Source organism: Salvia hispanica, chromosome 2 (genome assembly GCF_023119035.1).
Source record: "Salvia hispanica cultivar TCC Black 2014 chromosome 2, UniMelb_Shisp_WGS_1.0, whole genome shotgun sequence".
Classification (NCBI taxonomy): domain Eukaryota; kingdom Viridiplantae; phylum Streptophyta; class Magnoliopsida; order Lamiales; family Lamiaceae; genus Salvia; species Salvia hispanica.
In genome coordinates, this window is record NC_062966.1 from 1,842,455 (window position 1) to 1,858,030 (window position 15,576).

The 15,576-nt window shown below is 36.4% G+C and overlaps 2 protein-coding genes and 1 pseudogene across 2 annotated transcripts; all 3 read left to right on the forward strand.

The window, feature by feature from the left end:
* The first annotated feature begins 3,205 nt into the window (after positions 1–3,205).
* LOC125205224 (serpin-ZX-like) lies at positions 3,206–5,514 on the forward strand. Its single transcript, XM_048104050.1, has 2 exons — positions 3,206–3,605; positions 4,727–5,514. The coding sequence occupies exons 1-2, from the start codon at positions 3,206–3,208 to the stop codon at positions 5,512–5,514; spliced, it is 1,188 nt and encodes a 395-aa protein (XP_047960007.1).
* A 662-nt stretch (positions 5,515–6,176) lies between these two features.
* LOC125205225 lies at positions 6,177–7,678 on the forward strand (annotated as a pseudogene).
* A 2,845-nt stretch (positions 7,679–10,523) lies between these two features.
* LOC125205067 (serpin-ZX-like) lies at positions 10,524–12,491 on the forward strand. Its single transcript, XM_048103871.1, has 2 exons — positions 10,524–10,936; positions 11,557–12,491. The coding sequence occupies exons 1-2, from the start codon at positions 10,541–10,543 to the stop codon at positions 12,355–12,357; spliced, it is 1,197 nt and encodes a 398-aa protein (XP_047959828.1). The 5' UTR covers positions 10,524–10,540; the 3' UTR covers positions 12,358–12,491.
* The last annotated feature ends 3,085 nt before the right edge of the window (positions 12,492–15,576 follow it).

Consider the following 15,576-nt stretch of genomic DNA (forward strand, 5'->3'; position numbering starts at 1 on the left):
GGCTCTTAAAAAACCTAAATCCAACACATTACAGTCAGGGGAATTAGCTGGTTGGCAAATGATATGGAATTTGAATCCATCTGTGTTTGCAACTATGTGAAATTCTGCATCATTTTAGTTTATGTGAGGCTTGGCATTGTCTTGTTGAATGAATATCTCCTTACTTATATTCTCTGACTATTTAGCCTTGATTGCTGGTATGATCTGCACATATGTGTGATGTGTTACAATGGGATGGAAAAAATGGAAACAAAAACAGTGTACCTTTTGATTAGCCATTCTCTCATGGATGTCTTGTTCACTGATTGAATGAGCTTTGTCTCTAAGGTGCCTCTTGGTCTGTTCTTGAAACATCTCTTTGTCTAGCTCTTTAGTAGTGATTGGGAAAATAGGACTTCTCTATTTTCTGAAAAGTATGGTCTACACACAGCACACATAACCATCACCTTTGTGATGAACCGCTTTGACTTACATGATATATATGGCTCTTCCTCATCTGACAGCAGGTAGTATCTATTCATACTCTTAGTCATGAAAAATCACTTCTCATCAATGTGCACTACACTGTGCATTGTGTGATATTTGAGCATACCATTGGACACCACTGGTTGAACATGAGTGAGACCCAATTCTATTCTTGCCAATTTGTTTGTGGCAGTAAGTAGTGGCTTCACAGCATTTGCGTGTGGCCTGAGATGATTTGCTTTCTCCATCCTGCCTACTGTACTCTTGGTTAACTCAAGCTTGGCAGCCATCTTACAGATGGTAGATCTTTCAAAGACTAAAAGAGCTCTTACCTTGTTAACATCAAGCTGAATTTCATCTTTGCGCTTGAAGCCTTTAACACGGTCACTTATGTTGACAGGTACTCCACTCTGAATCTGTTTTTTGGCCTCTGCCCCAGTATCTATGCATGTCTTCCTGCTCACTCCAAACTCCTTTGCTGCCTTTTCAATACATCTATATGGTACTTTAACTAAATGGCTCGATTGTAGCAGACTTTGAACTATCAGATTTTTGGTGGTCACTGCTATGATGTGCGAGTCTCTGTCTCCGTATGCAGGCTCCATAGCCCAGTGATGAAAATTTTCTAAGGGCAATTGTTCAAAAACTCTCCTTTAGTTGTGTAGGTAGTCCTTTTATAGATGATGGTAGTTGAAATTTCCCTCCTAAATTATGTTGTACTCCCTCATAAAATTTGATTTAAGTTTTCTGGGATTTGGGATTTCCCTCCAAAATCCAGATTTGTAATGTGATTATACCCCAGTTTTAGTATTTTATGCAGCAGACTATTTATGAAAAATGGAAGCATTACGCGTAGCATTTGGGCAGAATTTGGGAGTATTTTGGGCAGCAGATTTGGGAGTATTTTGGATGATTAAAACATTAATTACAACAAAAAATGGAAGAAATTTTTTAAACTATACTCCAACAATCATAAATTCAATATTTCAACAAAAAAAAGCAGAAAAAATCAAAGTGGGATCCCTTTTCACTACATACCTTCATTTAAATCAAAGTCAAACAACATTTCTTAAAATCCATGTTAGGTCAAATTGTTCCAAATTACTATTTATTAAAGAGTTAAAAAATGGAGAAATAATAAAGTAAGAGTGAGAATAATGTTCGGAATAATTTTCTCTTTATTTTCATAATGTGTTGGCTTGATTGAATAAATTCAATGGCGATTTGCATTTTGCATTTTTCTACTAGGTTTCAACTTTCAAAATTATATACGGCATCTCTCTCATTGATTCGAATTCTATTAATTTGTTGTTATTGAGAGTGTCAAATTATCAACATTCTTGAAAATATAACCTAAATTACCTAATTGTTGTCGTCTACATAGGTGTTGTTCGGTTGAGAACATTAAGTAGTACCGAGGTACAATATGAGATGGGGTAAGATAGGTTTATCTTGAATTAAATTAGTATTAAGTTTTATTTTGTGTTCGGTTAATAAGATTATGTCCAAGATAGATTTAACAAAGTGTTTGTTTGATAATACTATTAAGAACAAGACTAACGTGTATTAATTTTCAGTTAATTTTTATAACTATAAATACATTTCAAATTAATTAATACTCCCTCCGTCTCCGATTAGGAGTCACACTTTTCCATTTCGGTCCGTCCCTAATTAAGAGTCACACTTCATTTTTACCATATATAGTAAGTAGGTTCCACATTCTACTAACTTAATTCACTCACATTTTATTATAAAACTAATATAAAAAAATGGGTCTCACATTCCACTAACTTTTTCAACTAACTTTTTTTATATTTCTTAAAACTCGTGTCCAGTCAAAGTGTGACTCTTAATCGGGGACGGATGGAGTAACTAATAGTAATTGATTACTTATTTAATTCATTCAAATATTAACAATACTTTATTTATTTTTTATAATGTGATAAGTAATCAAGCATTAGTCTCATTTCTCAGTAATAAAATCTCACTAATGAAAAACAATCCCATTATTGTCTTTGAACATCTATAAACTGATTAGAATTTCCCAAAAACCAAGTGTAATAATTACAAATTCTCTAGTAGCTCAATTCTCTCTCCACTAGTATACTACTAATGCGTGCATTTTTTGCATATAATATTAATCAGATTTGTAACTATAAATTACACACACATAAACACGCTGATATAGATAGATACAGTTGGTGATTGGACCGATTCAGTGAAACGATCTTCGTTCTTAGCTCTTCTACCATATTACAATCATTCATCTCTGCTGTCGAAGATACATCACGGCGACGGGCCTAGATAACTTTGTCTCGGGCCGAGTCGTAGACAAAAATAGAACCGAACAGCAGATTAGAGGAGATGAAGATAAAGAAGTCATGGGCTATCTCGCCAACCGAACGGGGCCTAGATTATTACCATATGTGATTCTGTATAATAAAATTAATCCATATATAAATTATTACCTCACAACTATCAATATAAAGTATGTGCATTGGATTTATTCTCAAATTTACCAAATTTGAGTAATTTTTTTCCATAATTCAATTACTATTACACGTATATGATTATTGTTAATTTTTGTAATGAAATTATTTCCTATTTGAAATAGATTTCACCCAAAATTAGGAAAGATACATCAAAACCCTAGCTTTGTATATCATCTATAAATAAAGGCCTAACAGTAATGTTTTTGTAGGTTAAAACAATAAGAATAATTCTCATCCTTCTTGCGGCAATGTCTTCCCTCAACAACTATCCCATGAAAAAAGAAAGCGATAGTTACCTTCGGCTGGCGAAGCACGTGATCGCCGCCGACGGAAAAGGCGAAAACATCATTCTCTCGCCTCTCTCAATCCATATGGTTCTTTCCATGACCGCCGCCGGTTCAAGCGGCTCCACACGCGACCAGCTTCTCACTTATCTCAAATCAGAGCGCGTGGAACACCTTAATTCTTTGTACACGCAGATTGCCGCCACAATTTTGGACGATGGCAGTCATGTCGGTGGGCCCCTCTTGTCCACCAATAATGGCCTCTGGGTCGATCGGAGTCTCACTTTTAAGCCTGCTTTTCGAGATATTGTCCACAATTCATACAAGGCAGCTGCCCAACTTGTTGATTTTCAAAATCAAGTAGGTTTTGCTTAAGCCGCTTGCAGTATGAGGAATTTTAACATATTTTTCTAGATAAATGTCTTCTTGGTTTGTGATCTCCGCAGAATTTTTAAGCTGAGTGGCAATATACTTGAAATTCTTGAGAGTTAATATTATGTTTTGCTGGGGAGTCTTGAAATTCTTGAGAGTTAATATTATGCAATTTTCATGCATGTTTTGTTAGTATAAACATATGGTACGTGGACCACATGTTTGGTATAGGATAGTTACAACACTTTAATTTGAGCATAGGTTGTTTTCTTAGTTTTTTTTTGCTTCCATGGAGGTCTATGGTTTCTGATTGTTACTAGTACAACCTCCGTCCCACAGAGCTTTTCCCGGTTTCATCCGGCACAGATTTTAAGAAATTATTTGACTTTGTATTAGAAAAAGATATGTAGTGGAATAAGGGTCCCACATTTGAAGAGATTGAGGGTGTATTTAATGTTTATTTTTGGAAAGATTCTAATTGGGACAAACTTTGTGTGACGGACGAAAATGGTAAAATGGGACACTCCTTTGTCCCGGCCTAATCGAGACGTTTCTATTTTGGCACATGAATTTAGGTAGTGGTGTTTACTAATTAAATTAATAATAGTAAAGTAAGAGAGAGAGTAAAGTCAAAGTGAGAGAGAGAAAGAAAGAAAAATAAAAGTAAGAGAGAGAGTAAAGTAAGAGAGAGAAAGAAAGAAAAAAAAAGTAAGAGAGAGAATAAAGTAAGAGACAGGAAAAAGTAAGAAAGAGAAATAAAGAATAAAGTAGGAGAGATAAGAGGAAAAAGTATGAGAGAGGAGTGTGTTGATTGTTGTCAGAAAAGGAAACGTCTCACTTAGATTGGGACGTACCAAAAAGGAAAACGTTGCACTTAGGCTGGGACGGAGGGAGTAGAACGAAGGGAGTACGTACTATTTATAGTGAATGTTAAAGTCATAAAAGGTTGAAATATGTTATTATGTCAAGATTTGGGGAAAATGGGTTGTGTTGCATCAGGAATTGATAACGAATGTGTATGGAGAACAATGAGATCGTCTAGTGTCCTTATATATCTTGTCAATGAATTTTGCTAAATATTAAAGCCGTGTATCTTAATATTTTTAAAGCCAGAAGAGACTAGAAAAGAAGTGAATGCATGGTGCGAAAAGGAAACGAAAGGTCTCATCAAAGAAATACTCCCACCAGATTCAGTCACGTTCAACAGCAGACTCATCTTGGCAAACGCAGTCTACTTCAAAGGAAAATGGACTGACACATTCAATGCAAATCTAACAAGAGATGGCAACTTCTACCTCTTAAACGGCAGCTCTGTTCGCGCCCCCTTCATGACCAGCAGGGATATGCAGTTCTTCCTCGCTTTCAAAGGCTTCAAAGTTCTAAGGCTATGTTACCAGCAAGGACGCGACAAGCGCGAATTCTCCATGTACATCTATCTTCCAGATGCCAAAGACGGCCTGCCATCTCTGACCGAGAGAATTTGCTCCGAGCCCGGGTTCATAGACCGCCATCGCCCTTCCTATGCCGTGACTCTTGATAAATTCCGCATACCTAAGTTTAAGATAGGTTTCGAGATTGAGGCTTCAAGCGTTATGAAGGAATTGGGAGTGGTGGATCTTTTCAAGATGGGTGGTCTGACTGAGATGGTGGAGAATGGAGAGGCTCTGATGGTTAACAAACTACAGCATAAGGCGTTTGTGGAGGTGAACGAGGAGGGCACAGAGGCGGCGGCTGTGACAGAAGCACATATAGCGTTGGGGTGCTCGATGTATAGGCCGCCGCCGAAGCGGTTCGTGGCTGACCATCCTTTCCTCTTCACTATAAGAGAGGATATAAGTGGGGTTGTGCTCTTCGTCGGCCAGCTACTTAACCCGCTTGCTAATGCTTCATCTCAAGATTAGGCTCACAAATTATATTAGTACTTTCATTTCAATGTCATTTATTGTTTTTTGAACTATTTTGGTATTGGATATGTTGTAAATCAGTTTTTCCGGTTTTACTAAGTGATGTTTATTGTTTTTTGAATCATTATATTCCTGGAAAGGATCGTGTTATATTGCTAACTTTTTAAGTTGATAACTATGCTAACTCATTAATAAAGTGTATTAAAAATGTTTGACATTAAAATGTCAAGATATAACGTCAACATAATATATTGAAATGTTAACAAAATTATGTGTTAGACATTTTAATATCATAGTGTTCATATTTTTAATACACTGCGTTGATGAGTTAAAAAATTAGCAACTTAAAAAAGTTCGCAATTGATCACACCCCTGGATACGGTACATGATATAATTACCTAGAATTCTCGCAATGATCAATTATAAAGTAGTATGTACAATTGGATTTATGCTCAAATTTACCAAATTGATAGTACTATTAATTTCTTCCATAATTAATTTGTTGTTACGCTTATGGTTTTTTTTAAATTTGTATAATGAAATTATTGCTTATCTGAGACATAAGCCCCTCAAAATTTTAAAAATATAACAAACCTCATCTATAACTAAAGGGATTTCTAGGTTAAGAACATTTCTCTCCTTCTTGGCGGCTGACGACAATGTCTCCTCTCAAAGAAACCGAGAGTTACCTTCGGCTGGCGAAGCGCGTGATTGCGGCCGACGGCCAAGGCAAAAACCTCATTCTCTCCCCTCTCTCAATCCATATGGTGCTTGCCATGACCGCCGCCGGCTCAAGCGGCTCCACACGCAACCAGCTTCTCACTTATCTCAAATCAAAGCGCGTGGAACACCTCAATTCTTTGTACTCGCAGATTGCTGACACAGTTCTCGTCGATGGCAGCCACGCCGGTGGGCCCCTCTTGTCAACCAAGAACGGCCTTTGGGTCGATCAGAGCCTCACTTTCAAGCCTGCATTTCGAGATATTGTCCACAATTCTTATAAGGCTGTTGCCCAACTTGTTGATTTTCAGAATCAGGTATGTTTTTTTCTTTTTTCATCAACAGAATATGCTTCCCTTCTTTTCTTAATATAAATTATACTCTCTCATCCGTCCCCAATATGTGTCCCACTTGACTAGATACGGGGTTCTAAGAAATGTAAAGGAAACTGAATTGAATAAGTTATTGTTACGTGGATCCCACTTTTATATGTATTAGTTTTATAATAATGTGAGAGGGAAATGAGTAACTGGAACATAATAGAGTGAATTAACAAAACTAGTAAAACTGAAGTGAGACAATTAATAGCTACCGAAAGAAATTAGGGTTAGGGATGTGAATTGGTAAGATCACTTAGGGATTTTGCTGAAAATGTTAAAATTTGTATCTTAAAAGACAGAAGAGACTCAAAAAGAAGTGAATGCATGGTGCGAAAAGGAAATAAAAGGCCTCATCAAAGCAATACTAGGGCCAGGTTCAGTCACAGGCGACACTAGATTCATCTTGGCAAATGCAGTCTACTTCAAGGGAAAATGGACTCAAACATTCAATCGAGATCTAACAAGAGATGGCGACTTCCACATGCTAAACGGAACCTCTGTTCGCACCCCCTTCATGACCAGCAGGAAAATGCAATTCGTTCGCGCCTTCGACGGCTTCCAAGTTCTGAAGATGTCTTACCAGCAAGGCAGCGACACGCGCAGATTCTCCATGTACATCAATCTTCCAAGACGGCCTGCCATATCTCACCGAGAGAATCTGCAATGGGCTCGGGTTCATAGACAGCCATCTCCCTTCCAATGCAGTCATTCTTGATGAATTCCGCATACCTAAGTTTAAGATAGGTTCCGAGTTTGAGGCATCTAGCGTTATGGAGAAACTGGGAGTGGTGGATGTTTTCAAAATGGGTGGTCTGACTGAGATGGTGGTGAAGAATGGAGAGGCTTTGGGGGTTAGCAGAATACTGCACAAGGCGTTTGTGGAGGTGAACGAGGAGGGCACGGAGGCCGCGGCTGTGACAGTAGGACGAGTATATGGGTGTGCGAGGCAGCAGAAGCCGAAGCCGATGTTCGTGGCGGACCATCCTTTCCTCTTCACTATAAGAGAGGATACCAGTGGACAGCTGCTCTTCGTCGGCCAGCTGCTCGACCCGTCATCTTAAGATTAGGCTCACAAGTTATCAAGTCAATCTCATCGTATTTACTGTTTATTTCAACCATATGAGTGTTTTGTTCTATGGGTTGCACACGCATTTGAAGATATTGAATAAATTATTTTTATTTATCGTACTCATCCATGATCCAACCTAGCATGGGGTAAATTCTTGAAGTGAACTTGTTTGGGACTCTATGGTAGGAAATGGGCCATTTTTTTTGGTATTTCTGCTTTCGGGAGTTATGCATTTAATATAAAGTCGCAACCTCAGCCCCAAAAAGCTAGGAATTTGCATATCGGTCTTTCAAATTATGATATGCAGTGAATGTGTATGTACTACTACAAGATTATGATTACAGATTGTTTGTTTGTGTGTTCTTTTGAAGTATTTATGAGCACAGATTGTTTGTTTGTTTGTTCTTTTATATTAGGATGGAAGAATAGTATATATGTCACACCCAACTCTTGATGTATATTCTTGTACAAATAAATTTAATTTAAAAGCAAGTAATCCACGCGTCAAATACTTATAGCATTAATATCAGATTAGTTTTAAAACTAATACTCTCTCTATCCTATAAAAATATGAACAATGGATATAATATAGGGATGAAGAAAAAATTGGTAAAGTAAGAAAGGGAATGAGAATGGTGTGGTAAAATAAAAGAGAGGAGGAGAATGGTAGTTAACGTAATGTTAGTGGATAATGGGACCAACATTATTAAATTGATATAACTTTCCAAAAAGAGAATGCACATACTTTTGTGGGACGGAGAGTATATTTATCACTTACATATTTCAAAACATTCTTAATTTGTAGTGGGGATCTTCTCACCCTCTCTATATTACTCCCTCCGTCCCAGATAATTTGGGACACTTTGACCCGGCACGGGTTTTAAGAAATCTAATGGAAAGTGAGTTGAAAAAGTTGGTTGGATGTGGGTCCTACTTTTAAAGTATTAGTTTTATAACAAAATGAAAGTAGGAATGAGTTAGTGGAATATGAGGTCCACTACCAAAAATGGTAAAAGTGAAATATGACAAATTATGTGGGACGACCCAAAATGGAATACTGGGTCGAATTATCTGGGACGGAGGGAGTATACATTTATCTACATACAAAGTGACGAGGAGGTTGCTAAAATGTGTCAGTTGCCGACCTTGATAATGCGTGGAGTTCGTATAATTCACGTCAACCGAAACATAATTGATATCTTAATCCTGAAAAATATTACTCACCCCGTTCAATGTTAATTGAGTTTTTTTTTTTTTGGGAAGTTCCAACATAATTGTGTCATTTCTATTTTTGGCATAATATAATCCTCTCACTTACTTTATTTTCTCTTCATCTCTCTTCCTTTATTCATCATCTCTTAACACGCCATTCTTAAACTCCATGCCAAAAAGAAATGCATCTATTAACAAAGAATTGAGGGAGTAGTTGTTTATATGAACCACAACTCAGTACTATATATAAATTGTACCTTTAATTTTACATCACAAATATCAAATACTCCCTCCGTCTCGTTCAAGATGGCCACATTTCCTTTTTTGTTTGTCCCAATCAAGATGCCCACTTTCCAATTTTGGAAATAACCTCCTCTCTCTTCTCTCCTCATTAAAATATTCAACTACCGTTTTCCTATCTACATTATTCCACCTAACAACACCTCCTAAAGTCTCGTACCACTCAAGAATGTGGTCATCTTGAGTGGAACGGAGGGAGTATAACATTTAACCAACACGGGATGTGATTAAATACAAATATAAATATTGTACAAACCTTATACTATGATCTAGACCGTTAGAAAATGTTAACGGGCGATAAAATAATAGCAAAAAAAAATGTAACACAGTGTCAACGGTTGATCCCTATAGACTACTCCAAATCAAGCCCGCTGCCTCAGCCGTCGCTGCAACAGGCGGCGGTAGCAGGGACTCCTCTGCGGTGGTGCTGCTGCACTTGGTGTTGTCGGCTGATGATGAGTTGTTTTCTTTGGCTGCGGACGGCGGAGTCGAGCTTTGAAAGTCGATGCTCGCGGCCAGTTTGATGGAGCGGTGGGTTTGTGGGTCCGTGCCACGGATGAGAAGTTTGCGTTTGATGTGCGTGTTCCAGTAGTTCTTGATTTCGTTGTCCGTTTTTCCCGGCTATTAGTGAACATATGTGACAGATATTTGAATTTTAAATGTTAGTTACGAAATAGGTGGGCGCTGCCTCTTGTTCCCTACTCATTGTCTGATGTTCTCTCAGGTACCCTTGGGGCTTACTTAGCTCCTGTTGTTTTCTTTCTCTTTGTTAGTTCATGGTGTGTCGTGCTTTGTTGCTTTTTCTTTCTAGCTTTGTTGGTTTGCACTTGTTTTGCTGTTAGAGCATCTCCAACAAAGAAAAGTAAATGAAAGAAGTATATCTTCTATTTATGTGATACCCCTTCAAAATCGAAAAAGGTATAATACCGTATCAAATACCTCTCCCCTTGGAGGCTGATTTTTCATAAAGAAAAATAAATATGATAGTTATAAAACTTTACCTCTCCATTTACCTTTTCCCTTGGAGATGCTCTTAGCTTTGTTGAGTATTTTTCTTCCATTTTTTAATCAGTATACTTCTAATGGTTTTGTGCTTCTATTCAAACTTACTTTATTTATTTTCGTACTTTATTCTTTCTTAATTCAAATACTTTATTCTTCCTTCTACTTTATTTTATTTTCAATTAATCAACTCAACACAATTCTTAAATTAGGAAAATTATAATTCACTAAAAGATTAGGAAATATACGGCAAACCCTAGCTCATCATCTATAAATAGAGACTTATAATAATGTTTCTGGTCAAAAATATTTGTTTTCTTGTTCCTAGCGGCTGCCGACAATGTCTCCTCTCAAGAATTATCCCATGCAGAAAGAAAGCGATAACTACCTTCGGCTGGCGAAGAACGTGATCGCCGACGGAAACAAAGAAAAAAACCTCATTTTCTCCCCTCTCTCAATCCATGTGGTGCTATCCATCACCCTCGCTGGCTCAAGCGGCTCCGCACGCTCTCAGCTTCTCACTTATCTCAAAACAGAGCGCGTGGAGGACCTCAATTTCTTATACTCGCAGATTGCAGCCACAGTGTTCGCCGACGGCAGCCATGTCGGCGGGCCCCTCTTGTCAACCAAAAACGGCCTCTGGGTCCATCGGAGCCTCACTTTCAAGCCTGTTTTCCGAGATATTGTCCATAACTCTTATAAAGCAGCCACCCAACTTGCTGATTTTCAGAATCAGGTTGGTTTATTCTTTTTTTATTGACAGAATTTGCTTCCATTATTTTTTATCATCAGAAATTAAGGTTGTGGCCGATTTGTGATTTTTAATTTCTCAGTTCAGTTGCTTATTTCTTGCTATGGCATTATTTATGCAACAAATTGGTAATTATAAAAAATAGGGAGGTGAAATTGGCCATCAACAAATTTTCTTTGTCCTTCTCTTTGGTTTCTTGAAAATAAATACTATGGTGGTGTTTGATTTTCTAGATAAAATAATGCTACTAAGATGTAATTTATTGAGTTGTGAGATTATTTTAGTTGGATATTTGATGGGATATTTGCAGTACTTTAATTTGAGCATATGTTTTTTTCTTAGTTTTTTTTGCTTCCAAGGATGTCTATGGCTTCTGATTGTTATTTCACCATCTTTGACAAATATTGACTGAGCTTTTTCAATTATTTATAGTGAATGTTAATGGCCTAAAAGGTTGAAAATTTGTTATAGTGTCAAGATTTGGGGAAAATGGATTGATTTGCATCAAGAACTGTGTTAGGAGAATAGTGAAATCGTCTGGTGTTTATATATCTTGTCAATGAATTTTTGTTGAATGTTAAAACTGTATCTTAATATTTTTGAAGCCAGAAGAGGCTCGGAAAGAAGTGAATGCATGGTGCGAAAAGGAAACGAAAGGACTCATCAAAGCAATACTCCCACCAAAATCAGTCACTAAAGACACTAGACTCATCTTCGCAAACGCAGTCTATTTCAAAGGAAAATGGAATCAAATATTCGATGCAAATCTAACAAGAGATGACGACTTCTACCTCTTAGACGGAAGCTCTGTTCGCGCTCCCTTCATGACCAACAGGTATTATCAATGCGTTGAGGCTTTCGATGGCTTCAAAGTTCTGAGGCTATCTTACCAGCAAGGCAGCGACAAGCGCAGATTCTCTCTGTACATCTACCTTCCTGACGCCAAAGACGGCCTGCCATCTCTGACCGAGAGAATCTGCTCTGAGCCCGGGTTCATAGAGAGCCATCTCCCTTACTCTGCGGTGGCTGTTGACGAATTCCGTATACCTAAGTTTAAGATAGGTTTCGAGTTTGAGGCTACCGACGTTATGAAGAAACTGGGAGTGGTGGATATTTTCGACATGCGCGGTCTGATGGAGATGGTGGAGGACGGAGAGGATCTGGCTGTTAACAAAATACGGCACAAGGCGTTTGTGGAGGTGGACGAGGAGGGCACAGTGGCCGTGGCTGTGACAGAAGAAAGCGATGATGATTTGGGGTGCTCAATGTATGAGGATGAGGAGCCGAAGATGAGGTTCGTGGCTGACCATCCTTTCCTCTTCACTATAAGAGAGGACACGAGTGGGGTACTGCTCTTTGTCGGCCGGTTGCTTGACCCGCTTGCTGATTCATCGTTTCAAGATTAGGCTCACAAATTATTACCGTAGATTCTAATTTCCTACTTTTGCTAAGTGATATTTACTCTGTTTTTAAACCAACATGCTCTTGGATAGCTGGATCAATGAGTAATTTTGTCTATGCGTTGCAAGACAATTTTGAACTTTCATATTCAATGCAATAGTCTAAAAATCGTAGATAAATCATACTAATAACAAATTTGATAAAATATACAAATGGTTTTTACAAAATAATCTAATATTCTCTCCGTCCACAAAAAATAGTCTCACTTGTAGATGCAACGAGTTTTTAATATTAAATTGATAAAGTAAGAAAGAGAAAAAAAATGAGTTATGTATGAGAGAGGGAAAAAAGTGAGAGAAAGAGAAAAAGTGGATAAAGTGTGTGAGAAGTTTCCATTTTTGAAATGAGACTACTTTTTGTGGACATTCCAAAAATTGCAAAATAGGACTATTTTCATGGACGATGGGGCATTACTAATAAATAAATCATAAAAACTTCCCATCTGCTCATCAATAAATGGAATGTAATGACAAGTTGATTTATAAAAAATAGTACTTTCCTTTGTCTCCCATTAGAAGTCCCACTTTCTCGATTTTGGCTCGTTCCTGAATAGAGTTCTGATTCATTTTTCTGTAAATGACAATAGGCCTTACATTCCGCTAATTTCATTTTATTCACATTTTATTAGTATAAAATTGACATGTATAAAAATAAGACAAATATTCTACTACTACCTCCGTCCCCCAAATTTTGACACAATTTACCATTTCGGTCCGTCCCTGATAATTTGACACACTTCACTTTTACCATTTTTGGTAGTGGACCTCATATTCCACTAACTCATTCCTACTCACGTTTTATTATAAAAATAATACTTTAAAAGTAGAACCCACATTCCACCAACTTTTTCAACTCACTTTCCATTACATTTCTTAAAACTCGTGTCGGGTCAAAGTGTGTCAAAATTTGGGGGACGGAGGTAATATATTTTTTAAGCAACTTTCCTTTACATTTCTAAAAAGTCATATCAAGAAAAAATGTGACTCTTAATGGTGATTTATATAGTGAGTAATAGAATAGAATGTAAAGTAAAGTTGATTTAACAAAAAATATTGTAAAAATGAGTATGATAAATTCGTGTTGGATGATAGGTAATTAGAATTTTGCACAATCATTTTCATTCCATAAAATTAATTTATTGGTACATTCGAGGATGAGAATAATCACCAAAAGTAAAAACTAAAAAGCAAAGAAAATTAAAGGGTTTTTAGCCTATAAATACATGAACATTGATTTTTTTTTCCCCAAAACTTTAAAATTTGAAGATAAATACATGAACTTTTGATAATTTTGATTTTTCCCCAAAATCTAAAATCAAAAAACATATGGCAAATTAAAGTTTATGTGGCAATTAAAATTATACCAACATATTTATATTAATTAAAAAATAATAAATTTGAAGTTCACATCAGCCATCTTTCACCCTTCTTGCTCTTTTTTGTCGAGCTCTTCGTCAAGGCTCTGCCCGCCGCCGTCGGGATAAAGCCGGAGATGTTCATGTCTCAAGTTCCAACCTGCCGCCTCTCCATCTTTCTACACACTTTTTTTCAATTTTCCCAATTATTCGGGGTCTCCGAAGAACATTGGGGATAGAGGACTAGTCTCCCACCTCCGTGCTCTTATTTAAGAGCACGGATGGTGATGCTCTAATGTATATACGACCCTCTTCTATATTGTTTTCTCTTACTTTACTTTCTCTTCACTTTAACTATCATCTTCATAAAACAACGGCCAAAAAGAAATCAATCACTTGAGTTGGGACAAATAGAGTACATAGACATAAATATTTACTCATTCCATTCCTTATTAATTGATCCATTTTTTCTATTTACAAAGTTGAGTAATAATTAAGGTCATCTTTATTTTTGGCAAAAAATTAATACTCCTACTTCTCTTTTATATTGTTTTTATCTTACTCTATTCTCTTTACATGTATAGTTTTCCCTTTTTCCGCCATTTTTAATCTCATTTTGACTTTACACAGATTTTAAGAAATAATTTAAGTTTGCGAAGAAAAATGAGGAAATGCGTTAGTGGAAAGTAGACCTCATAGAAGGTGAGTATAATGAGTACGCTTGATTATTCGGCCGGATCCGGTTCTAACCGAACCTATTGACCTGTTAACCGGTTTTCAATTTTCATTAATCCTAAAACTGGAATCGGAACAGGAAGCGATCGGTTTCTGGTTTGGAATCGGCCGGTTCCGCACCGGAACCGATGTGTAATTTTAGTCCGAATTTATTTATATTTTTAAATAGTTCAATACAAAAAAAGTAATAATCCAACATCTAGAAATATAACAAATACTCCCTCCATCCCAGATAATTTGTCCCAGTTTTCCATTTCGATCCGTCCAACATAATTTGTCCCATTTCACTTTTACCATTTTGGTAGTGGACCTCATATTCCACTAACTCATTCATACTCACATTTTATTATAAAACTAATATATAAAGGTAGGACCCACATTCCACTAACTTTTTCAACCCACTTTTCATTACAATTCTTAAAACCCGTGCCCGGTCAAAGTGACCCGAATTTATCCGGGACGGAGAGAGTAGTAATACCTAAAAATTCAAATAAATACACAATAAATATAAACGAACAATACAATAATATTCATAATGGATAAAAGTGATGCCAAGTGTAGTAGGTCATACTAGTTTATGTTAGCAATTTTTTAATACAAAAATAGAAGTTCTAAACTTCAACATTTTTTTTAAAAAAAATGAGTTTTAAAATTGAATTACATTTCCAATACTAATTAATCTTTGTTGTGACTTTTTGGTTTACAACGGAACAATTAATAAATTATTCACAAACAGATTAAAACCGTATGTTAAATGAATTGTTACATAAATTTGTTATAAAGTTAAATTTCTATCATATGAAATGATATTGTATTTGTATAAGTTTTTTTGGAAATTAAAAAAAAAAACTTATGATGTCCTACTCATTATAGTTAGTTCATAAAAAATGGATTGAGGAAAATAATTGTAGATTCAAAGTATCATGGTGTAAACATTTTAAATACTTAAGAAAATAAAGCTCGCAAATCTAACACTGCTTAAATATAAAAATCACTCAATGTTTCAAATTATTTTACTTTAATTCAAAATTAATTCAACTAAATTAGATTTATCAGTATATTAAATTATTAAAAC